At 41.1% G+C, this 26,189-nt stretch overlaps 1 protein-coding gene across 1 annotated transcript; it reads right to left on the bottom strand.

Moving 5' to 3' along the window:
• Nucleotides 1-4,154: 4,154 nt before the first annotated feature.
• LOC100328910 (glutathione S-transferase alpha I) lies at nt 4,155-15,431 on the bottom strand. The gene is made up of 7 exons (NM_001171097.1): nt 15,422-15,431; nt 12,576-12,683; nt 10,015-10,066; nt 9,049-9,181; nt 7,311-7,452; nt 5,378-5,509; nt 4,155-4,491 (listed from the first exon to the last, which is right to left on the bottom strand). Exons 2-7 carry the CDS (start codon nt 12,660-12,662, stop codon nt 4,366-4,368), a joined length of 672 nt encoding a protein of 223 aa, NP_001164568.1. The 5' UTR covers nt 12,663-12,683; nt 15,422-15,431; the 3' UTR covers nt 4,155-4,365.
• Between the last annotated feature and the right edge of the window lie 10,758 nt (nt 15,432-26,189).

Here is a 26,189-nt window from a genome sequence, read left to right as displayed (position 1 = left end):
GAAAGCCAAGACACTCTGCCAAAAAAAAAAAAAAACAAAAAAAAAAACACCTAAATGAAAGATCCCTGCGAGTGAGATCCCAGTGGAAAGAACGGGCCATCAAAGAAGGAGGTACCTTTCTCTGAAGGGAGGAGAGAACTTCCACTTTGACTATGAGCTTGTCTAAATATGATCAGAGTCAGTGAACTCAAAAGGCTTCCATAGCCTTGGCAACTCATGACTGGAGCATAGGGTGATTACTGACACCATAAACAAGAGTGTCAATTTGTTAAGTCAACAACAGGAGTCACTGTGCACTTACTCCCCATGTAGGATCTCTGTCCTTTAATGTGCTGTACATTGTGATTTAATGCTATAACTAGTACTCAAACAGTATTTTTCACTTTATGTTTCTATGTGGGTGCAAACTGTTGAAATCTTTACTTAATATATGCTAAACTGATCTTCTGTATATAGAGAGAATTGAAAATGAATCTTGATGTGAATGGAAGGGGAGAGGGAGAGGGAAAGGGGAGGGTTGCGGGTGGGAAGGAAGTTATGGGGGGGGGGGAGCTATTGTAATCCATAAGCTGTACTTTGGAAATTTATATTCATTAAATAAAAGTTAAAAAAAAAAGAAATATAAACTTTGCCTTTAAAAAAAAGAAATCAAAGTGAAATAATAGAAATGAAGATTTCAATGTATCAGATTAAAAATGCTGTGGAAAACTTTAACAATAAACTCATTGAGGCAGAAGAAAGAATATCTGAGTTAAAAGACAAATCTCTGGAAATTTCACTGCCAGGCCAAAGGAGGAGAGGAGGAGGAGAAGAAGAAGAAATTATAAAACCAAAAACAGTGTTGGAGATTTATGGGATGCTATCAAAAAACCCAAAATATGGGCTTTATATTATTGGGTTATTATGGAATTAGAAGGCCTTTTTAGTGAAATAATTAAAGAAAATTTTCCACAATTTGGAGAAAGAAAGGATGCCCAAGTACAGGAAGCACATAGAACTCCTAACAGACATGACCAGAAAAAATCTTCACAACAACAACAACAAAAAAAAAAAACTGCCAACTTAGAAACCTCTACCCTGCAAAGCTCCCATTTATGAATGAAGGTGAAATGAAGACCTTCTGTAACAAACAGAAATTGGAAGAATTTGTCACCATTCGTCCAGCCTTAGAAAAGATGCTTAAGGATACTATTGAATGGGGGAAAGCTAGAAGTATTCCCTCTAAGATCCGGAACCAGAAAAGGATGCCCAGTCTCACCATTGCTGGAAGTTTTAGACAGAGCCATGAGGCAAAACAAACAAACACCAAAGGCATACAAATTGGAAAGGAGGAAGTCAAACTATCCCTATTTGCAGATGACATCATTCTATATATAGGGGATCTAAAGGATTCCACTGAGATACTACTGGAACTCATAAAAGAGTTTGGTAAGGTAGTGGTATATAAAATCAACACAGAAAAATTAATAGTCTTCGTATACACAGACAATGCTATGGCTGAGAAAGAGCTTTTAAGATCAGTCCCATTCACAATAGCTCCAAAAAAGAATTAAATACTTTAGAATAAATTTAACCATTTCTGTCAAAGATCTCTACAATGAAAATTATAAAACATTAAAAAAAGAAATATATTGGGGGCTGGCACTGTGGCACAGTGGGTTAAAGCCCTGACCTGAAGCATCAGCATCCCATATGGGCACTGGTTCTAGTCCCAGCTGCTCCTCTTCTGATCCAGCTCTCTGCTGTGGCCTGGGAAAGCAGTAGAAGATGGCCCAAGTTGTTGGGCCCCTGCACCCACTTGGGAGACCTGTAGGAAGCTCTTGGCTCCTGGCTTCAGGTTGGCACAACTCCAGCCGTTGCAGCCATCTGGGGAGTGAACGAGCAGATGGAAGACCTCTCTCTCTGTCTCTACCTCTCTCCGTAACTCTTTCAAATAAATAAAATAAATATTTAAAAAAAAAGAAAGAAAGAAAAATAGAAAGAAATATGACATTAAAAATGGAAAAATCTTAGATGTTCACGGATTGTAAATGTCCATACTACCAGAAGCAATTTACAGATTCAGTGTGATCCCAATCAAAATACCAATGACATTCTTCACAGATCTAGAAAAAAATGATGCTAAAATTCATATGGAAACACAAGAGACTCTGAATAGCTAAAGCAATCTTATACAAAAAAAAAAAAAAAAAAAAAAAAGCCAGAGGCAACTAACTAAATGGAAGAAGATATTTGCAAACTGATAAAGGGTTAACATCTGGAATCCATAAAAAGCTCAAGAAATTCAACCATAACAAAAGAAACAATCCAGTTAAGAAATGGGTAAAGGTCTTGAACAGGCATATTTTCTTTGTTTTTTTTTTTTTTTTAAGATTTATTTATTTATTTGAAAGTCAGAGTTACACAGAGAGAGGAGAGGCAGAGAGAGAGAGAGAGAGGTCTTCCATCTGCTGGTTCACTCCCCAATTGGCCGCATCGGCCAGAGCTGCACCAATCCAAAGCCAGGAGCCAGGAGCTTCCTCTGGGTCTCCCATGTGGGTGCAGGGGCCCAAGGACTTAGGCCATCTTCTACTGCTTTCCCAGGCCACAGCAGAGAGCTGGATTGGAAGTGGAGCAGCCGGGACTTGAACCAGTGCTTGTATGGGATGCTGGTGCTTCAGGCTAGGGCATTAACCCGCTGCACCACAGTGTCAGCCCCTGAACAGGCATTTTTCAAGAGAGAAAATTCATATGGCCAACAGACATTTTAGAAAATGCTCAGGATCACTAGCCATCAGGGAAATGCAAATCTAAACCATATGAGATTTCTCCTTACTCCAGTTAGAATGGCTCTCATAAGGGCTGACACTGTGGCGTAGCAGGTAAAGCCACCGTCTCCAGTGCTGGTAGCTGCTCCACTTCCAATCCAGCTCTCTGCTGTGCCATGGGAAAGCAGTAGAAGATGGCCTGAGTGCTGGGGCCTCTGAACTCACATGGGAGACCCAGTAGAAGCTCCTGGCTTCTGTCTTCAGATGGGTGCAGCCCTGGCTATTGCAGCCAATTTGGGAGTTAACTAGTGAATAGCAGATCTCTCTCTCTCTCTCTCTGCCTCTCCTTCTGTCTCTGTGTAATTCCAACTTTCAAGTAAAATAAATTTGAAAAATAAGTTAACTTTAAAAAAAAGAATGGGTCTCATACAGCAATCAAAAAACAACAAATGCTGTCAAGGATGTGGGAAAAAAGATACCCTAATCCACTATTGGTGGGAATGTAAAATGTGTAGCCACAGTGGATTTAGAATGGAGATACCTCAAAAATCTGAATATAGACCTACCATATGTTCCAGCCATCCCACTCCTGAAAATTTACCCAAACCAAAAGAAATCAGGTATCTGTGCCCCCATGTTCATTATAACACAATTCACAATAGCTAAGATATGGAATCAACCCAGATGTCCATCAATTGTTGACTGGATAAAGAATTTATTTTATATTTATGCTATGGAATACTACTCAGCTGTAAAAAAAAAAAAAATGAAATCCTGTCCTTTGCAACAAGATGGATGTAACTGGAAACCATTATACTTAGTGAAATAAACCAGTCCCCAAAAGACAGATATATATTTTCACTATTCTGAGGTAACTAATAGAGTATCTAAAATGTTGTAGTGAAATGGAGATTTTGAGATTCAATGATTATTTATAGTCCTTGTCTCTTCTGTTGCAGAACAGTGTTTTTTTTTCTTCATACTATTTTTTGAACTCTTTTACTTAGTGTAGTGTTAACTATACAATCATTAAGTAAACTGAAAATAGATTTCTGTAAACATTAAGAATGGGATTGAGAGAGGAAGGAGAAAGAAGGGTTGGCGAATGTATGGGAGGGAGGGTAGGATTGGAAGTCTCACTACATTCTTGAATTTGAATATATGAAAGACATGAAACTTGTATAACTTAAATAAAATTTCAAAAATTCAAAGGAGAAAAAAAAATGGTGCTATAAGAAAAAATATTCATTATGTCATTACCCAGAATGATAATTATTTTACTGTGCATACTTGAGAATGTCAGATGTAAATTTCTGCTCTTGGCTTTTTGATAGACTATATGACAGATGTTATAGGACAATTCTTGGGAAAGCTGAACAAACCACATACTCTATAATTTTTTCTTATTTCATTTTTTATTCCAAGAAAGAGACATATCAGAAGACTGGGAATCTGATTTCATATTAGATTCTAATGAAAAGAAATAAATTTTAACTCAGCTAGCTCAGAAGAGTTTATTTCACTAGCATATAGCTCACAATAGCCATGATTGGCAATTAAGTGAAGATATTGCTGCAAAACTACAGATTTGTGTGTGTGAACCTAGCATATTGCTCCTTTATGGTATCTTGAAAATCTTCTTTGCTTTTTCTAAATTTTTCTCATCCATAGGAGGCTTCCTCTGGCTACCAGGCTGCAGAAACTTCTTCACAGTGGGGAGGCTGCTGATTCTGGTTTTCAGGGCCTGCAGTGCACAAATCACAGCCTCAGACAGGAGCAAAGACCACCCCTTAATTAGCACAATCCTGGAAGTCTTACCTCTCCTATATAAAGACCAACTGGGCCCCTTCCATCAGCAGCAGTGCAGACTTTGGAAAGGACCCCAAAGAGAATGAAGATGATGGAGAGGAGAGTACAGTTCAGTGACATTTTCCCAATTCAACCGTTAAGACTGTCCATTTCACAGTCCTTCTGCCTTCTTCTGACACATAACCCTACAGAGTTCATGGTTCTTGCCCAATACAATGCAGACTAACGTATCTGTCAGATACCAACCCAGGGAAGTCTCCAAGCAGGGGAATTGAAGATATGGGAAATGGAGTTGGAAATGCAGACAGAAAATACCACATGCTAACCTGAGACCAATCACAACCAATTTCCACACTGAGAAACACCAGCAGAGGTTGTGGAAAGGGGAAGAGAAAGGACAGAGCAGAGAGGAATAGAATCTGACAACTGGAGCTGCCGCTGGGGGAAGGAAATCCCATGGGAAGACACCTGCTCAGATGGACTCAGTGTGCAGACACAAGGACACACCTGGAGTGAAAGAAATCACAGAGAAATCAAGAACACTGAGCACGGGGTGATAGAGAACTAGGGAGAGAGAGGCTGGCCTCTGGGTCTTTCTCCTTGTAAAAGGCAAAATGTCACTCTTGTGTTGACTTCCACCTTCAACTTCCTCGGCATAACAAGAAACTTTTCATACTCAAAACTAGGGCCTGGAAACATATTTTGGAGAATGGGGAAAGGGAAGTGGATTTGAAAGCTCAGAGAGGGCTGAGTCAGAACAATGGCAAAGGGTCCAAGTGTCAGGTTCTGGGCTGCTCTCTGAGGGCTGAGAAGTGGGTCACCTTCAGCAGAGGGAAGCTGGCGATCGCACTGGGGTCGAGCTCTTCCACATTGTAGAGAAGTTCAACCAGGAGAATGTCAGCCTTGCTCAGCCTGTTGCCAACAAGGTAGTCTTGTCCGTGGCTCTTCAACACCTGGTGAATTCGAGGAATCAGATCATGGTCACAGGCACAGTCAGGCTGGGGCCCCCTCCTCTCTCAACCTCTCCAGCCTGACTCTCCCAGCTCTGCTGCCTCCCTAGAGGGGGTGGAGATGCAGACCCTGTCTCATGAGGGAGAGCAAGAAGTGGGCTGTGTGCACTCATGAATTAAATCCCAGGCTCCCCTTTGATTCTCCCACATCCCCGTGGTGTCCACACCACCCACCCTCACTTGCATCTTCTCTACGTGCCAAGGACTCAGTTCTTGCTGCTCCGTGTTCCCCCAAGCTTACCCCCCACCCTGAAGGGTGCAGCCTTGACATTTTGGGACCTGTCTCTCCACTTTGTCCTCTCCAGTTCACTCTCCCATACCACAGTCTCTTTCCACAGTTCTATGTGTCTGGGATCGAAGTAAACCTTGCTGAACTTGAATCCATCATTCCTCTGCAGCATTGGCTCTGACTCCTACCTTGCACTATTATGATCAGCACCTGAAGTGTTTAGGAGGAACTGTGCTGGTGTCTACAACCCATTTTGAGTACATAAAAAGGAATATGTCTGATGGATAGAAGGATGTAGGGGTGAGCACACAATACAAAGCAGACATAATGAAGATGTCAGTCTTGCTGTCTAGGTAGTGGCTATCTGCATGCTCATTAAATATTTCTTTCTGGAATGTTTGAATTCCACAATATAAATGTTGGGAGAGTAAGTGATGCTTAATAAAATATTTCAGCAATTTGGAAATTACAGTGGATAGAAGAGGATAGATGGTGAGTACCCCTTCCTACTGATAAACCACTGTTGTGTATTTTGGCATATACCCTATCTGATTACATATACATATAGAAATCTGCATAATTATCTGGTAGAAAATTACAAAGCAATACCCAGTGTTATACTGGAGTTTACACTGAAAATTGAGGTTTATGTGGTTCTTTGATTTCATTGTGCATTTGTCTGTCAGCACCGCAGGGGCCAGGAGCAGGTATCTGAAGATCTGATTACCATTAATCCCTCACTCCTTGCAGAGGAAGCAATGAATTAACAATTGTTCAGTGAATGAAAGAACAACACAAGCATTATAAAATGGGTTTTGGGATTTAGCCCTGAATTTGTTTGTAAGCTTTCTGTAACTTTTAGAACCAATCTATGCTTTATGATTGTTTTAGCATAATTTCAGGTAGTTTTGATCTTGAAATGTTTTCCTTTCAACTGAGGTAGGTACTACATGTGAAACAGGGGAACTTCATCTCCTTAGTTTGTATGGGCTGTGCCCTCAACTCTGCTAATACCTTTTTTCTTAACATCTTTTCATCTCTCTCCTCCTCGCCATCTCTGTGCCATCGTCCCTGTCTAGACACACATCATCCATCCCTGAAATCTGCAACATTCTCCTGATGGGCAGCTGGCTCATGTCTCCCTCCACACAATGCCAGATTGGTTGATAATGTGTGGCTCTCATCATATGACTCCTGAATCAATGCCTGTGATTTTCAGCATGATCTAGTCCAATATTTCAGAGTTTCCACAACATATTTTCTAATCATGACCATGAAATTGTTAAATTTCTAGCATACACTATGTCGGACTTTTTCTGAGAAGTTGTTATTTGTATATGAGTGGTGCAATTCTTATTCACAGCACATTTTTATAAAATGCCTTCAAAGATACAGTGCTGTTCAGGTGTTCAGAAACCCACTAGAAATGAAGGTCAATATCCCCAAATGCCCAGGCACTGTTTTTCTATCATCCTTTAAACTGGAGATCCTAAAATGCTGAACAGCTCCACGTACTTTTTCAAAGGCAGGAAAGTAGCGGGTTCTGATTTTCTCTTTGATGAAGTCAACCTTGGCATCTTTTTGCTCTGGGGGACACAGCGGCAGTAATAAGACCAATTCATACAAATCGGCCACACCTTCTGTATACATATCAATCCTGAAAGACACAAACAGCCAAATTGCCAAATGCCTCCTGCCTTAGATTATAGTTTAAAACCTAGTAGAGAGGCCAGCACTGTGACATAGTAGGTTAAGCCTCCACTTGTGTACCAGCATCCCATATGGGTGCCAGTTCAAGTCCTGGCTGCTCCACTTTCAATTCTAGCTCCAAAGCTAATGGCCTGGGAAAGCAGTGGAATATGATTCAAGTGCTTGGGCTCCTGCACCCATGTGGGAGACCCAGAAAAAACTCTCGGCTCCTGGTTTCAGATCAGCCCAGCTCTAGCCATTGCAGCCATTTTGGAAGTCAACCAGCAGATGGAAGACCTCTCTCTCTATCTGTCCCTCTCTCTGTCTATAACTCTGCCTATCAAATAAAATAATCTTTTTTTTAAAAAAGAGTAGATTTAATGTAGTTCAAAACAAAAACCTAGTAGAGATAGCAGGTGCCATCTGTATTCCGCTTATACACCTTAGGCTCATGTTTATGCCCAATGTTCTGAGTTTTCCTCATTATTTCCCTGTGTCTGTCCATGTGCCCCCACCCTCCACTCTAGTAATGCTTCCATTCTCAACACCTTGCCTTAAGTATCTCCTTTTTTGGTACAATTCTTTGTACAGTTGCAATCAGTGCATATGATGGGAGACACTTTTTCCTTTGTTTCAAACTGTATTACAGTACTTGTCACACAACAGCTTTGTTGTCTTATATTCACTTGTAATAATTGTCATCTCTTTAAAATGTACTGGTAAGGGTAGGTTTCAGCACAGTCACAGAATTCTGCAAACATTGACACTGTCTGATTCCACATTCTCATCACTGAATAAACAAATGTACACCTTGGTAGCCACTCATCATTCTCCCCTTCTTCCAGCCTCAGGCAAGCACTAATATGCTTTCTGTCTAGACTTTTCATTCAAAAGAAAGCATTCAACATGTGGCCTTCTGTGTCTGGTGTCTTTCACATAACAAAAGGTTTCAAAGTTCATCCATGTTACACTATTCCAGCACTTCATGGCCAAATACTATTGCACTGGATGAGAATAGCACATTTTGTTTATCCACTCATCCATGGTTGGGTATTTGGGCAGTTTCTACTTTTTAAATACTATGAACACCACTGCCATGAAGACTTCTGTATGAGTACAGAAGTGAGGATGAATTTTTGTTCTCTTAGAGCCTAGTAGGGGAATTGCTGGGCATGTTTGAGGAACCTCCCATTGTTCCATACAAGATTTTATTTTGAATCACGTACCTCCAATGCAACAGACAGACAATTCCCCAAGACTGGCAGCTACTGAATCACTCTGGCTCATTTAACCCTGTGTTAAATGCTTCCAGGCTGCCTCAGTGTCTTGGGCACCAGCCAATACTAACTCTTGCCAGGATGACTACTACATACAATTCAGGTCACTATCCTTGTAATTTCTGGAAATTAAGAATCAGCTACTTTTAAATCCCTCCTTTCCACCTCCAGACATTCAGACACCCACTGCTTATCCTGATCCCCCTGCCAGAGTTCTGCTCACTCAAGGCCAGACCTACATCACCCCTGTGCTGCCTGCTGATATTAAAACAGAAAATATACCGTACAGGGCTCTCTCTTTCATGTCTTTCCCATACAGGTTGTGTTTGTTGGCAACATAATTGAGAATGGCTCTGGTCTGCACCAGCTTCATCCCATCAATCTCAACCATGGGCACTTGCTGGTACATCAAACTCCCATCTTTTGAAAGAAGAAAACAAAAATGAGAGTAAATTATCTATGGATCCCACTCTGAAGAGAAAAAAATTGTATTTTGAAATGACTGCAGGTATAAAGCAAAACTACAATGATAACAGGGAAACTTTCAAGTAAAATAGCCTTTTATTTTTAGATTCCTGTAGTACTTTTTTTTTTTCTTATCAATCTTCCTTTTACTGCTGAGCCTGCTATTTGATTTATGATGTTTTTATTTCCCATCAAGATACATATCAGGTTCCCTGCATTTCTGTGTTGATTTATCTTCATGGATATTTTAGGAAGAAATTGGGAGGGGCTGCCACAAGGCCACCAGTAGGAAGCCATTTTTAGTGGGAAGTTCTCAGTGCAAGTTTCATTGTGTTCAGGACATTTAAGGTAGGTTCTGAGAGGAGCTTCTGTGTGGTGTTCCTTTCTGTCCTCTTGTGTTATCACTAGCATGTTACCTTCTCTCAAGACAAAAATAAAGACCATTAGGTCATTGTCACACGTACTTCTCCTTTCAACTGGAGCATGTCCCTGTGTGTCCTTGGGTGGGAAGGGGAAATCCTCATCTGATTGTAGCTTATCTGTGGTGCAGAAAGCACTAGACAGCATGGAGAAACAAGCAATGATTCCTTTAGCAAATAATCTGAAAGGTCATGACCCTTTTTAGCTCTGAAAGATTTGTAGACCCACTCAAAGATCCCCACTCTTATATTTAACCACTCTCTGCCTCTCCACCATTCCCACTACCTTTCTACAAATGCAGGCATTGCCTGCTGTTAAAACCTTACACCCAACAACGTCATCTAAGTCATTTAGATATTTGTTCTTACCATTTCTTAACTTGTCCAAATCCTCTGCAGTTTCCATAAATTTCTCATCAAACTAAAAGCAGAAACAGTAAATGAGTTATTGTTAGTTTATTTCTTAGCATTATAGGTTCTTAAATTTGAATGACCCCCATCTGGTACATAATATAAGGTAAGATTTCTGAGTTTGACAGGTTCACAGAGTCTGGTCATGTCCGTGGTTCACTTCACCTCCACGTTGACCCTGTCATAATCCGTGACCAGCTCATGACTTGGGCATCAGGGAGTTACTGCAGGGAGTGGTCTGGGAAGCTCTTCAGTTGTACAGTAGCCATATCTCAATGAAGTCCATGTCCTCAGGTGAGATCAGAAGAGAACCCATGTGTCCCCTGTGTAGGATGTGCCATAGGCCAATGATCTTCTATATCTCTACCACTCGGGGGCTTCTGTTGTAATTTACATCCCTCCTTTCTTTTTCATAGTTTACAAAGAGTTCTTAATCATGAATAGGTTGAGCTTTTTCTAACTTGCTTGTGGGATAGTTTGTTGTTGGTCCTATGATTACATAGGATCAGACTCAAGAGACAGGAAGGTGGTGTATACCAGCAATTTACAAAGCATCCAATTCACAAAAACATAAGGGATGGAGTGGTAGTCACAGGAGGGTGGCTGAGGTGGGATGGGCTTGTGAGTGTAATGTTGCTTGTGAGACTATTGGTGATGGGTGGGCTGGTAATGATCAGCCTTTGGACACAGGGAACCCTCAACTTCTAAGAAAGGGGTGCAGTCAGTCCTGGTCCACCACTCTGTTTTATCAGGCTGCAATGGAGAAGAAGCTGTGTTCTGTGGGCATTACCCCATCACCTCCTCCTGTGATGAGCTCATCCTGACCAGGGTCTCTGAACACATCCCTATATCACAAAGCTGAAGTCTGGGCAAGAGTAAAAGCGCACCACTTATTTATAGAAATTAAACAACATAGCATGGACTCCCTGGGTTTTATGAACCTATTTCTTCATACAATTCAGAAAATATCATATTTAAGTCCCATGCATTTATTAAGCAATTATGAAAGTACAATTCCAAGACTTGGGTAGACACGTGGCTCTAAGGCTGAAGAGAGTGCACCAGAAGTTCCTTCCACAGGACTACACCTTCCCTGAAACACTCCTTTTCTATTCCATCATAAGGGACAAGATCTGAGACTATGCATGACTGGTTGGCCAGGAAAACCCTCACCCAGTTGCCCAGTCCCTCTGGTCTGGACTGAGAAGTGCTTTTCTCAGTAGCGCCTGTAGAGGGCAGCATTCAGCAGCCACTCAGAAATTGGTCCGCATTCCCTGTTCAATCACTGAGAAGAATGGACTTTTTACACTGTAATATGCTTCAGTGTGGATGTTTCCAGGCCTTATCTTAATCACCTACTCACTTGTATGCATCCTGAAAGATGTGTAGCCTGCCCAAGAGCAGGGACCATATCTGTCTTGTTCGCTATGTATCACCAGTCCCTAACACAGAACATGGTACTTGCAAACTCAGAGCTGAGTAACTGGGTTCCATTGTTAACAGGCAATTTGCTGCAATTCATTCCCTCCTGTCTCTCATTTGTGATATGTATTTTTCACTTTAATTACATTTAGTTTCTTATATATTTTACCATTTTACTATGAAAATTTCTAGCTTGTATTAAAATAATACATATTAAGCACAATGATCCTTCTGTCAGTCGCCCAGCTCCAGTAATTACCATCTTGAGCCAATATTGTTTCATGTCTGTGTCCATTCTGCTTGCCACTCCGGTCATAATATGAAACAAGCCTGAGGCATCATGTGTTCTTATCCTAAATACTTCAGTGTGAATCTCTAAAACACAAGAACTATTTACAAAATAACCACAACATCGTACAAAAATCACATTAAAGATCAACAATAATGCTTTTATATCATCTAACATTCAATGAATATTTGGGTTTTTAATTGAAATGTAAGTCTCATAAATTATATTTTGTAGTTTTTTAAATTCAGATATGTTTTACACGTTGTGGTTAGTTGATGCTTCTTTTAAAAGTAAGTTTTTGGTGCAGCATTGTAGCACAACAGGTTAAGTCACTGTTTGTAATGCTGGCATCCTCTGTCAGAGCACCAATTTGAGTTCTGGTTGCTCTGCTTCCAATCCAGCTCCCTGCTAAAGAGTCTGGGAAAACAGCAGAAGATGGTCAAGTTACTTGGGCCTCTGCCACCCATGAGAGACCAAGTTTGAATCCCAAGCTCCTGATGGCCTGGCCTGTTCCTGGCCATTGCAGCACTTTGGAGAATGAATAAGCAGATGGAAGAATGGAAGAGATTCTCTCTCTCTCTCTCTCTCTCTCTAATAAATAAGTAAATCTTTAAAAAAATAATTTTTAATTATTCATGTGCTATTTGATAAATAATTTTAATTTTAATTTGGTTATGTCTATCCATTTCTTAATCACTAAGAATTTTTTTTAAATCAAAACTAATTATAGTTTATCTAGTGTGACAGTCTCCTGGCTCAGAAAAGTCATCTTTCGACTGAACCTAAGGCGACAAAACTCATTACCTACCTCTTCTCCAGCAGCGGCCAACAGCCACCGAATGGACTCCATTCTGCCCCTTCCATTGAAGTAGTGAAGCAGGGGCTTTCTTGCCATGATAGTAGTCTCCCGGTTTCTCTAAACAAGAATGAATGAATGAATGAAGCCCACAGACACAAAATGTATTCTAGTGTTATGGTTGAAATGGCACCAGGAATACAGCAGAAGTGTATCTGCCCTCTCCATTGCATGGTTGGAGGAGTCTCGGGACCATCTTACTTGACTCAAATTTTCACTCCTCATTGTCCATTATCATGAAATCGCACCAAGCCACTCTCATGCAGCCACTTGGCCAAACTCATTTCCAACTTGGATTTTTGTTGCACTGCATTTGTTTAAAAGCATTGACTGGGGCTTAGTTTTGCCATGACCATAGCCAAAGCATGCGTTCTCCTTACAGAAAGTGCTCATTTCTCTTTCTTACAGGTCCCAGGAACCCATACACTAAAATTATGCTGGGTATATATGCTGGGACTTTAAGCAAGAGTCATGATTCTCTTGAAGAAGCAAGTCAGAGCAAGGTGAGAAGGCTACCAGGCTACAAGAACTGAGGACCCTGCCCTTTCTGCCCACATAGCTCCTATGCACCAGAGTAGCTTCTAAATCTTGGGGTTCGGGAAACTTTTGTAGCCCCCAATGTCTGCCTTCCTACTCTTAAGTTAGGGTTGCCCCCAAAAGTTTTAAAGCACATCACAAAGTGCTTGTTCTCTATTACTATTTCGTGATCTTCTCCCTGGGGTGCTGTTGTTTTCTTTGCAAATTTCCTCTTGCCCTGCACAGTTCCAACACCAGTGGGACTTGTCCCAGGGTTCTGAGACTCTGCGGCTTTGCTGTGTAAGGCCTTTGCTTTCCATTTTTTTTTTTTTTTATGTTGACGATTATTCCAGAGCACAGCTGGTTCTCATGTTACATCCTAATGACAACTTCATGTGCCTTGTAAAAACCGATCATGCGGTCCACTGGAGTGTCTCGCTTCCCCCTCGGGACATCTCAAGTTACAGGGGGAACCTGAAACATCAGCCAGCACTCCTTCCAAATTTGTGGTGAGTATGCTGAAGAGGGAAGAGAGTGTTCACTTTGCCAGTGTCACAATCTGTTTGCACAGTATCTGCTCAACGGTAGAATCTAGTTCTGAGATTCAGACTAGTTCCTTCGTCTTGTTATTGTACTATTGAACTTTCACAGTCTGCAAAGGTTACCATTTTCACGTTTCTCTCCAGCTTTCTTGAGCCCCTCCACTAAATTGTGAGCTTCCAGGAGGCAGAGAAGTTGTCACACCTGTTGGCACCGTATCTGCTCAAATTTCAGCCCACAGTTCAAGAGTCACATATTTTTAAAGCATTTCCCTCATAGAGCTCACCATGTGAGAACACAGTAGTATGGAGTAACTAAATAAGTGAGGATGCAGTATTAAAACAGCCAATCCTGATATGCAACCTACTATTCTGCTTATTAATCCTGTTTTATACAAAAGCATCAAAGCAATAGAACTCTCCCAGGTGGCAGAAACATAACTATGAAAAAATGCTAATAATGAGTAAGTGCTTTGGCAGAGTAGTCAAGGGGAATATTTAATTTGGCAAATGAAAAGAATTTGCAAGTCCTCTGGTAAACAGGACAGCTTAAGAGAGTGGCTTTATTGTTCTTAGTTTCCTAAGCAGTAATCTCAGATCCACTTGCCATACTATCTTAAAAGCCCTGTACATTTACATTCACTTGCAGTTTTGAGACTTTAAACACTGCCCATCCTATGGTCTCAGGAACACTGAAGGAGGAGAAAAAAAAAAAAGGAAGGAGGAGGAGGACAAAGAGAAAAATAAAAACAGGAAAAAAAGGAAGAGAAAGAGGGGAGATCAGAGATCAGGAGGAAAGACTGCTTGCTACTTGGTGCCCAGTTGCAAGGTAACTAATATGAACAATGAGCTGATGACCAATTATAGAATCATAAATGTAGATTCTTATTGGCAAGCATTGATGACTGATTTCCCAACTGGCAATGCCAGTTCAGGAAGCATGAGAGATATACAATTGCCCCAATACATTTTCTTTACATTGCTCAAGTGGGGCCCCCAGTGTGTGACCCTACCAGGTTTAAATCCAATATAGCGGCTATATTTGGTGTAGTGGTTAAAGTTGCCTCTTGGGACATTTGCATCCCATATTGGAGTGCCTGGTTTGAGTCCTGGCTTCTTTATTTCCAATCTAACATTCCTGCTAATGTGCACCCTGGGAGGCAGCAGAGTACTTTGATGGCCCAAAGTACTAGGGTAGATGGCATCCTTATGGGAGACATACGTGGAGTTCTGTGTTTCTGGATTTGTCCTGGCCCAGCCCTGGCAGTTGAGGGCACCAGCAGATGGAAAAAAAGATTATCTCTCTCTCTCTTCCTCTCTTTCTTTTTCTTCCTCTCCCTCCTCTGCCTTTCGAATTAAAAAAAGAAAAAAAAATACTTAAATCCAATATAACCATGTGTTGACCATGGACTGTACTAAAGCATTATTTTTAGTAGAGAAAACTTTAGTGTAAGGTCCTACACACTCCCGGTCCACATACCACTGTACTTTCAAATTGTCCCATAAAGATACCATTCTTATTTTTCTTATACCATCCAAGTCTCTGCATTCCTTTTCTAAACTCTTGAAGATACCATCACAGGAACTATTAAACAATACTTGAGTTTTCTTCCTGAGTTGTCTACCAAGAACACAAAGAAAGCACAAAAGAACACACAGTACTCACAGAACACATTGAACAACATTTTCCTAGTAAAGCAGGACATGAGAACATTTATGAAGATTTATAAAGTCAGTACTAACCTAGTGAAAGTCCAGGCTGCTCAGCTCCCGACTGGGAACTTCTGAGGCTATGTTAGCTGGTTTAATACCATGCTGAAAAACCTGGCCCCCACAAGGGGGTGGAGTTCAATAGGGAACAGCCCCTCCCACAGCTTACAAAATTCCAGAATGCAGCATCAGACCAGAAAGCAACTGGCAAATCAGGAATGCTTCGTTTCAATGTTGTCTCTAAATGCACAAATGAGGGAGGGATATCAGGTCAATCTGGCTGCCCTCTTAGGTTCCTGGGGCAAAGTTTCTTGAAGACTGTTTACTAGGATTTCAGTAAATGAGCCCATTTACTGTAGGTGAAAAAATTTTGTGGAGGGGAGAAAGTGTTATAGAGGGTAGTTCCAGGAAAGGAGACTTGAGGGAGAGAATAGGGAGATAGCACTCTCCATGTGTTGGGGGGGGGGGGGGGGGAGGAAGGAAGGAAGGAAGGAAGGAAGGAAGGAAGGAAAGAAAGAAAGAAAGAAAGAAAGAAAGAAAGAAAGAAAGAAAGAAAGAAAGAAAGAAAGAAAGAAAGAAAGAAAGAAAGAAAGAAAGAGGAGACTTAAATTATGAATGTTACTGCAAAAATTCGGCAGACCCGAAGAATCTGACAGAGTTGTCCTAGCCCAGGGTGGGCAGATCTTATCTGGGATCATCTGCCCATTCTCTTCTTGGCTGCACTTCAGCCTTTCTCTCCAACACAAGCACAGAGAAGTTTTATCTGTTCAGAACACCCCTCTTTCCCCTACTGCCAGGTGCCCCGTGTTTCCTTGCTCACTCTACTCTTTCGAATCGATACCTTTAATATCTGCTTTCCCCCAGTGGCTGTGAGGGCCTCCAAGGTGGAGCTGCCCAATCCCCACGATTGACCACAGTGCCCCATGTGCATGGAAGGGGCCCAATAAATATATAAATTCTCTTTTTTTTCAATAGAGATTTTCTAACATATGTAAATGTAGAAAGAACAGGACACTGGGCTTGATGCACCCATTACTTGCTGCATCATTGGCTGATGATATAGCAAGTCTCAGCTTCGTTTCATCAATAAATAATTTGTGTATCTCTTTAAATTTTTTGAAATTATGCACATTACATAAAAATTGCAAAAGTGGTATAGAGTTCCAAAATACCTTTCGCTCAGAGCTCTCTAATGTCAACGCCTTACATAATCACAGCACTGTTTACTGAAAAATCAGAGTCTGCTTGAAAAATCAAAGTTGAAGTTTATCCAACCAGTCAAATTGATGTTGACTCCAGTGCGGAACAGGCCTTTACCTTTTAGTTAAACTTGTTTCTAACTAATATGATTAAAGTTGTGGTAGAAGCCTTCCCATGAGCAGAAAAAGAAAAAGGGAGAAACTTGTCCTTGGAATGAAATGTGGCTGTCATTTGCTTGCCTGTGGAGTTGCTGTCTGCTTGGGTTTTTGCATGTTAGCACAGAGCAATGATATCAACCCTTGCTAGACAATGTACAGCACAGTAAGTGTGTAAAAGAAACATTATCAGTGAATATGTGTCCATGGGCAGTGTTGTATCAATTCCTGGGGCCACTATGTATCATTAGAATATCCAATCAAATGTACGCATGTAACCATAAAAGGAAGACAAAGAAGCTAAAATTATATATAAGGTAATACCCTTTATTTTGGGCTCAGGCTTTTGGATAAAAAAATCCACCTTTGCCTTATGCCTGCATAAATAACAAAAGACTACTTCCTGTTAAAAGGCCTTGGTGTCTTGTCTCTGAACACGAATCCTGCCACACCAAGACAACCAATCAGTTGCCTGAGTTGGCTGTTTCAGGATCCTGAGTTTGGTTACAGATTTATACTTTTCTTACAGAGTGTGTGCATGCATTGGGTCAGGCTTCAACCAATACAGATTTGTGTGTGATTATCCATCTCGTTGAAAATCAAAGACTAACTCATTGAAAAGAGAAGAGCACATGGGTACAACTAACAGATTGATTATTGATTAAGGAAGTACATTCTATTCCCATAGTAATTTCCACTTGAGATGTTATCTACATGGGGCTAACAACTGGGTCATTAATCTGCAATGGCCCTAGGTGGAAAGCTCCCTTTTTCTTAAGGTACAGAGATCTTTTCTTACCCATGGCTGAGTTTCTTCGGTCATGATTGAGGACCTTTGGAAGGTGCTGTGCCCTGGAAACCAGCTGCAGGATGTCTTCATTGTCCATGACTCACTTAGACCTCTGCAGTCACCATTGCAGTCCAGAGTACAGTGGTCAAAACCCAGAATTTCCAGATCTTACTTGGATTTCACCAGTTTTTCCTTTTTTTTTTTTTTTTTTGAACATTTATTTATTTATGTGAAAGGCAGAGTGACAGAGAGAGAGAGAAGGAGAGACATGGAGAAAGAGCTCTTCCATCTGTTGGTTCACTCCCCAAATAACTGCAATGGCCAGGGCTGGGCTGGGCTGAAGCCAAGGGCCAGGAACTCCACCCTGGTCTCCCAAATGGATAGCAGGGATCCAAGTACTTGAGCCATCATCTGCTGCTTTCCCAGGCACATTAGCAGGGAGCTGGATCAGAAGCAAAGCAGCTGGAACTCAGACCCAGTGCTCCTATATAGGATGTGAGTGTCACAAGAGGCAGCTTAACCCACTGTGCCACAATACTGGCCCGAAGGATTTCAGCAGTTGTTCAACCAAAGTCCTTTCTCTAGACCAGGATTCCATGGAGGACTCTGCACTGTGTCAGATCCCCTGAGTCTCCTCCAGTCCATCACTCTTTCCCAGTCATTCCTCCTCTCTCATGATCTCAGCACTTCTGAAGAGTACTGGTCAGTTATTTTGTGCAATGTATTTCCATTTGATTCAATTGAGGTTTGGGGGGGAGGGAGACTTTGTTTTGTTTTTGCAAAGCATTACAAAAGTTTTGCTAGTCCCTTCTTAGTGTATCATTTCCAGACTGGTAACTGAAAGTCAGATTTCAATACAAGGTTTTTTACTCAGTCATAATGGAAATTCACAAGCAGTCACTGTTCAGCCCAGATGAGGTTCATTGGGTTGATTCCTTGGGCACATGGGAGACAGCATCGCAGGCAATTAGCTCCCCAAAGGGAGCTTAACAAGGGTTCTATCAGCCTGGGTATGTGTGGCTATACCCCTTTTTCAACGCCAGCTCTTCCTCAACACACAGCACTTCAGTTTGTACCTGGCTCCGTGTTCTGTGCAGGTGTGGTGGTTTCTTTTGCACAAGGCATGCTCAACATAGTTGTATTCTTCACTACCACCTTCCCAGGAAGAACATATATTGGTTATACTGGGCATACACGAAGTTGGGGAAGTCCCTAACTGAGCAGTAGGGAGACTTTTATGGTTCAGGTCTGGGTACTCCCTGCTCCCGATTGATTTGGAGCTCAGTGGGGTGACTTGTGGTGGGAAAAGGATACAAGTCTGGAGCTGGATACATGGCTGTGATGGGAGGGAGCTGACTTAGTGAATCCTGTTTCCAGCCTGCTCAATAGGTGAATCAGAGTTAAAGTTCATTCAGCTAGTCAAACAGGATTAGAACCCGGAAGCAGTCTAAACGGGCTGCTTTGCAAGCTTTCTGTTGGTTACAGGCTTTATACTTTTCTTTTATGGGTCTATGTATTGAGTCAAGTTTAAACAAGACAGATTTACATGTGGTTGTCAATCACAGTAAAACTCAAGGAGGATGCCTGGTAATAGCTACGGTCTCCATTATTGATCAAGGAGGTACATTACACTCCAAAATTGCCTATAGGTAGGAAGAGGAAAACAGTGCGATCATTAATTATTCAGACAATGGAATCATTCGTTGTTTTCCCTATGGTGGTCCTAAAACCTAAAGCTTACTTCCTCTCAAGGCACAGTAGATATTTCCTGGGCCACAGAGTCTGTCAACATTGTTACAGGGTGCTGCCCACCACCCAGGCAATGCTCCATGAAGTCGATTCCAGAGTCTTGGCGTCAGCCCAGCGCTGTAAGATGGACTTTTACCTCTGGGTTTCCAGTATAAGGACCTCTTGCTCCTGAAGTGGGCTTCTTCAGAACTCAATGTGCTCAACTTGCAGTGTTGCATGGTGTCTTTGGCCCTGCCAGTTAGCTTTCCTTCTTTTATACTTGCCTAGGTTGCTTCAAAGGTGGTTCTCCGCCCTGGCTTCCCTCTGTACAGGCACAGCCATGTCTTAAACAGCAGGGACTAACGTAATACTCTCAGACCCATTGTTGGAGCAAGAGACAGGAAAACATTCAAGGAAAGAACTGGGACGCACAAGAGGTTTTCATGTTTGGGGTGTCTGTCAAAGTGGAGATGTATTAAGATGGCAGCCTGATACCAAAATGTTACACTGGATCTGTGGCAGTCTTGCTGATTTGCCTGCAAGGCATCTGCACACACAGATGTATCCTACTGACTTGTGCCTCAGCAGCCACCACTCCACTCTTAAGTCCACGATATCACACCCAAGATGTTATGTGTCATATTAATGGCCAAGTTAATGTGGATCTCTTGATGAAAATCATACCTGCCAGGTTTGGCATCTGCAGTGTTACATATTTACCCTTTTGGGATGAACAACTCTCTTGTGGGAAATACTTTGTTACTATGCAAATATTCTGTTTCTAAGTAAGTTTCCTCTCGAGAAATTCAGTTATCTTACCTACAGGAAATATTGCTACAGTGTTTGTCTGATAGTGATTTTCCTTTTATTTTAAATTTTATTAATTATTTTTTATTTATTTGAGAAGCAGAAGAGCCAAACAAACAGCCCTCCTATCCACTGGTTCATTCCCCAAATGCCACATGGCTAAGGGCTGAGGTTGGATACCATCAGTTTAGTCCTGGTCTCCCAGGTGGGTGTCAGGAACCCAATTACTTGAGTCATCACCATTGCCTCTCAGTGATCGGAAGCTGATGTCAAAAACCACAGCTAGGATCCTGCCAGAGCCTCCACTATCAGCAACATGTTCAAGGTAACTCAGAGGTCTGTGGGCCAACCAGCCTGAGCCTGCACACTTTCAGAATCTGTGCAGCACCAAGAAAGGATGTGCCTCACAAAAGCTCCATGAGGGGCTGGCACCATGGCGTAACGGGTAAAGCCTCTGCCTGCAGTGCCGGCATCCCATATGGACACTGGTTCAAGTCCCGGCTGCTCCACTTCCAATCCAGTCTCTGCTATGGCCTGGGAAAGCAGTAGAAGATGGCCCAAGTTCTTGGGCCCCTGCACCCATGTGGGAGACCCAGAAGAAGCTACTGGCTCCTGGCTTCGGATCGGCACAGCTCTGGCTGTTGTGGCCAATCGGGAATTGAACCAGCGGATGGAAGACCTTTCTCTCTGTCTCTTTCTCTCTCTGCCTCTCTTTCTCTCTCTGTGTAACTCTGCCTTTCAAATAAATAAATAAATCTTTAAAAAAAAGTCTTATTCTCATGTTGCCATGCATGTACATATCTAAAATCCAAGTTAAAAAAAAAAAAAAAGAACCACAGCCAGGAAATAAACTTCTGATGTAGGATGTTGGAATCTTAATCACTAGGCTAAATACCCATTTCCTAATCAAGATTTTTTGTTTCTCTCATTTGTTCTACATTTAATAATCTGAATTGCTTTGTAGAAAAGAACTATCCCTTCTTATTTATTATTCATTCATTCATTCAATTGTTTACTTGTATTAGTATTGGCATAAATAGTTTATTCAAAGAATTGCGATGTGACCCTCTCAGTCTGTATTTTGTTGCTCAGATTGCTTCAGCTTTGCACACAGAAGCTCCTTCCTGTTGGTTTATGTGTTCCTCGTGATAAACTCTCTCTTTCTGTGAGCATTTCCAGATATTTTCTGTACTAAATATGTTTTGGACTCATCTTGTATTTCTCCTTCTCCAACCCTGAAATTGGCCATTTCTCAGAAGATCTTTATTTTTTAAAAATGGGGGAGCTATTGCAAAACTAGAATCTGGGCACTGTGTGTGCTCATTGTTTCTGGTGTTTCAGTTCTCCCAGAAAAATTGTGTCATTGATTAAAAGCAGTCAGGATGTGAGGAAAACACAAAGCAGAACACAAATGCTAACCACTGAACAGCGTTCAAATGAATGCGCAGGGAAGCAGAGATTATACAGAGTGGAAAACATGTGTACCTATATTTCCACATGTTACCATCTCTGTATATATTTCTATATCTATTAATTACAATTCACTAAAAGCTACACATTTGTACTGATACCTGCTTTTTTAAAAGATTTATTTATTTATTTTCAAAATCAGAATTACAGAGAGAGAGGGAGAGACAGAGAGCTCTTCTGCTGTGTTCACTCCCCAGATGGCCACAACAGCCAGCATGGGGCCAGTCTGAAGCCAGGAACCAGGGGATTCATCTGGATCTCCTACCTGGGCAGCAGGAGCTCACACACTTAGGCAATCCTCCACTGTTTTCCCAGGACATTAGCAGGATGCTGGATGGGAAATGGAGCAGCCATGACATGAACTGGCGTCCATATGGAATGCCAGTGTCACAGGCTGCGGCTTAGCTGCTACACTACAACACCGGTCTCAAGCCTGCTTTTTCAATCCAATAGATTCATTTAGCCATCTAAATGAACTTCTCTGTCTGCTAAGAAAGAAATCTGTCTCTAATTATCTAAATATACAGTGTTTACATATTTGTTTTTCTTTCTCTGACAAATGAGAAACCTGACTGATGATCTAAAAAACAAGTATTTGTGTATTTATTCAGTCTTTTTTTTTTTTTTTTTTTGACAGGCAGAGTTAGACAGTGAGAGAGAGAAACACCTTTTTCCGTTGGTTCACCCCCCAAATGGCAGCCATGGCCGGCGCAGTGCACTGATCTGAAGCCAGGAGCCAGGTGCTTCCTCCTGGTCTCCCATATGAGTGCAGGGGCCCAAGCACTCGGGCCATCCTCCACTGCCTTCCTGGGCCACAGCAGAGAGCTAGACTGGAAGAACAGCAACTGGGACAGAACCAGCACCCCAACCAGGACTAGAATTCGGAGTACTGGCACCGCAGGTGAAAAATTAGCCTAATGAGCTGCGGCCCCAGCCCTATTTATTCAGTCTTAGGACGCACAAGATAGTCTCAGAACTGCTAGTGAATACCTCCATAAGAAACAAACTTACTATATCATGTATGTCCTGAGCCTTGCCCTACCCAGTCAACATACTGTTTTCCAAAGTAACTGATGTCCATCCTTTCTTTCTATATTCCCTGCAGTGCAGTTACATGATTTGAAGGAATTAAGGACCTGTCATCTCAAAATATGCAGAGAAGGTCTATTGAATCTTTCAAGCTGAAATCACTTTGAAAAATTGTAACAGGGCCATTGACCTGTCTTTTTCTACCCATAGCCAGCCATGTCTCACCACAATTTCTTTACAGTGGTTTATTTGCATCAGCGTTCAAGTAAGGTCCTTTCATAGCATTTGAGAGATATGAATAAATGTAATTCTATAATTTTTGTAATCATGTGTTTCCCATGAATATTTTGAAGACCTTTCTTGTGTGTGCATTTCAAATATGTTTTTGCACCAAATAAACATATTTTAATTGCATTTTTCATGGCTTTTTGAAGTACCCTTGTACTTTGTAGAAATGAATTGAGCAAACACAGACAGTGTCAGGCAGAGCATGTGGGTTGTGAGGCAACCAGGCATTTGTCTTCTTGGACGAGAGGAGTTGAACATGAGACTATGCCAACTGAGCAGATCAAACCTCTCCTCTGGTTAAAAAAAAAATAAAAAATAGAAACACCATGCCCAATTTTGGTGTCACTTTGGACACTCCCCTCACCCTGGAGCATGGAACAGAGCTCCCTGGACACACCCAGCATACACCTCAGGATATTCACTGAAAGAGAGGACACTCCACTAATCCACAGAGGAACAGTCCAAAGATAAAAGCCATCACAGGGAAAACACACACACACACACACACACACACACAAATATCTCCACAAGTGCCCAAAAATAAATGCAGCAACCCAAGAAACAAAAATAAGGAAGACAATATGACTCCCCCAAAAGAACACAACAACATTTTAATACTAAAATGTGAAAATGAAGACATTGAAAAAATGCCAGAAATGGAATTCAAAAAATTGATCATAGGATTACTAAGAAGTAATCAAGCAAATCCACAAATTAAACAAATCCATACATGACGTGAATGAACATTTTTCCCATGAAATTTAAAGAGAAATCAAAAGAAATATTAGAAATGAAGAATTCAATAGATAAAATTAAAAATATAGTGGAAAGCCCTAACAACAGACTCAGTGAGGCAGAAAAAATAATATCTGAGTTGGAAGACAAATTTCTGGAAATTTCACAGTCAGACCAAAAAGAAGAAGAAGAAAATAGAAAAATAAAAAAATGTTGCATTGCTTCTTGGCCTTTTGGCTAAGATCAAGTGTAAAAAACAGTGTTGCAGATTTATGGGATACTATTTTTTAAAGATTTATATATTTATTTATTTGAAAGTCAGAGTTCACAGGGAGAGGAGAGGCAGAGAAAGAGAGAGAGAGAGAGAGAGAGAGAGAGAGAGAGAGAGGTCTCCCATCCACTAGTTCACTCCCCAATTCGTCACAGTGGCTGGAGCTGTGCCCATCTGAAGCCAGGAGCCAGCAGCTTCTTCCAGGTCTCCCACACAGGTGCAGGGGCCCAAGGACTTGGGCCATCTTCTACTGCTTTCCCAGGCCATAGCAGAGAGCTGCATCAGAAGTGGAGCAGCCGGTTCCATATGGGATGCTGGCACTTCAGACCAGGCGTTAACACGCTGCACCACAGCGCCAGCCCCATTTGGGATACTATTAAATGACCCAACATATGGGTCTTAGGAATTCCTGAAAGTGTGGAAAGAGAGCTTGGATTAAAAGGCCGCATGGGAGACCAGGAGGAGGCGCCTGGCTCCTGGCTTCGGATCCGCGCAGTGCACCAGCTGTAGCAGCCATTTGGGGGGTGAACCAACGGAGGGAAGACCTTTCTCTCTGTCTCTATCTCTCTCTGTCTAACTCTGCCTGTCAAAAAAGAAGAAGGATAAAGAGAATAGAAAAATGAATCTTGATGTGAATGGAAGGGGAGAGGGAGTAGATAAGGGGAGGGTTGCGGGTTGGAGGGACGTTATGGCGGGGGGAAGCCATTGTAATCCATATTCTGTACTTTGGAAATTTATATTCATTAGATAAAAGTTAAAAAAATTAAAAATAAATAAATAAATAAAAGAAGAAGGAGAAGGAGAAGAAGACATAGGACTGGAATATTATAAAAAATACAAATAGTCATTAAACATGAAAAAGTGTTCATGAAGCCAGTGTTCAAATTCCTCAGTAATAAAAATAATGAAAATAAAAAAGGCCTTTTTAGTGAAAGTTTTAGAGAAAACTTCCCTAATTTGGAGAAAGAAAGGGACGTCCAAGAACAGGAAGTACATACAACTTTTAATAGACATGGTCAGAAAAGTTCCTCACCATGATACACTATTGTCAAACTCTCCGCAGTAGAACATATAGAAAAGATTCTAAAATGTGTATAAGAAAAATGCCCAATTACTTTCAGAGTATCTCCAATTAGACTCACAGCTGAATTCTCATCAGAAACCTTACAGGCTAGAAGAGAATGACAAGATACATTGCAAACTTAAGAGAAAAAACTGTTAATGCAGAATATTGTACCTTGAAAAGCTCCCATTTATGAATGAAGGTGAAATAAAGAGCTTCTGTAATAAACAGAAATTGAAAGAATTTGTCACCACTCTTCCAGCCTTACAAAAGATGCTTAACACAGAAACATGGTCTATGAAAGAAAGTAAAGGCAGAAAATCTCCCAGTAAAAGTACAAAGGAAATCCAAAGTAAAAAAAAATAGGATTATTTATGGAAAAACAGCAGGGCCAAGTCATTACTTATCAATAGTCACTTTGAATGTAAATGGCCTCAACTCTACAATTAAAAGATACAGACTGGCTAAAAACAAAACAAAGGCCATCTATTTGCTGCCCACAAGAAACACATCTCACCAACAAAGATATATGTAGAATGAAATAAAAGGATGGAAAAAGAAATTCCATGCAAACAAAAAAAAAGAGCTGGTGTATCCATCCTAATATCAGCCAAATAGATTGTTTTTTAAAGCTTTTATTTAATAAATGCATTTTTCATAGGTACAACTTTAGAAATATAGTGATTCTTTTGCCCATACCCACCCTCCCATGCCAAATCCCATCCCACCTCCTACTCTCTCTCCCTCCCCCTTCATTATGGTTCATTTTTAGTTTAACTTTATATACAGAGGACCAACCGTACGCTAAGTACATATTTCAACAGTTTGCACACACATACACAACATATAAAGTACAGTTCAGCCAAATATATTGTAACACAAAAATTAGATGAGACAAAGAAGGCACTATATAATGATTAAGGGATCAATTCAACAGAAAAATGAGACTATTATACGGGTATATGCACCTAATTACAGGTCACCTGGCTATTTAAAAGAATGTTACTGGATATAAAGGGAGACATAAACTCCCATACAATAGTAATGAGGGACTTCAATACCCCAACATTCAGCAATGGACAGATCAACCAGATAGAAAATCAACAAGGAAACAACAGTCAGTCAACATTATAGACCAAATGTACCTAACAAATATTTACAGAACTTTTCATCCTACAGTTGTAGAATACACATTCTTCTCACCAGTGCATGGAATTTTGATCATATGCTAGGCCATAAAGCAAGTCTCAGAAAATTCAAAAAAA

This window comes from Oryctolagus cuniculus, chromosome 5 (genome assembly GCF_051225735.1).
Source record: "Oryctolagus cuniculus isolate XC-2025 breed Fujian yellow rabbit chromosome 5, ASM5122573v1, whole genome shotgun sequence".
In the NCBI taxonomy this organism is placed as follows: Eukaryota; Metazoa; Chordata; class Mammalia; order Lagomorpha; family Leporidae; genus Oryctolagus; species Oryctolagus cuniculus.
The sequence above is the reverse complement of the archived record's forward strand: the minus strand, read 5'-3'. Positions and strand labels throughout refer to the sequence as shown.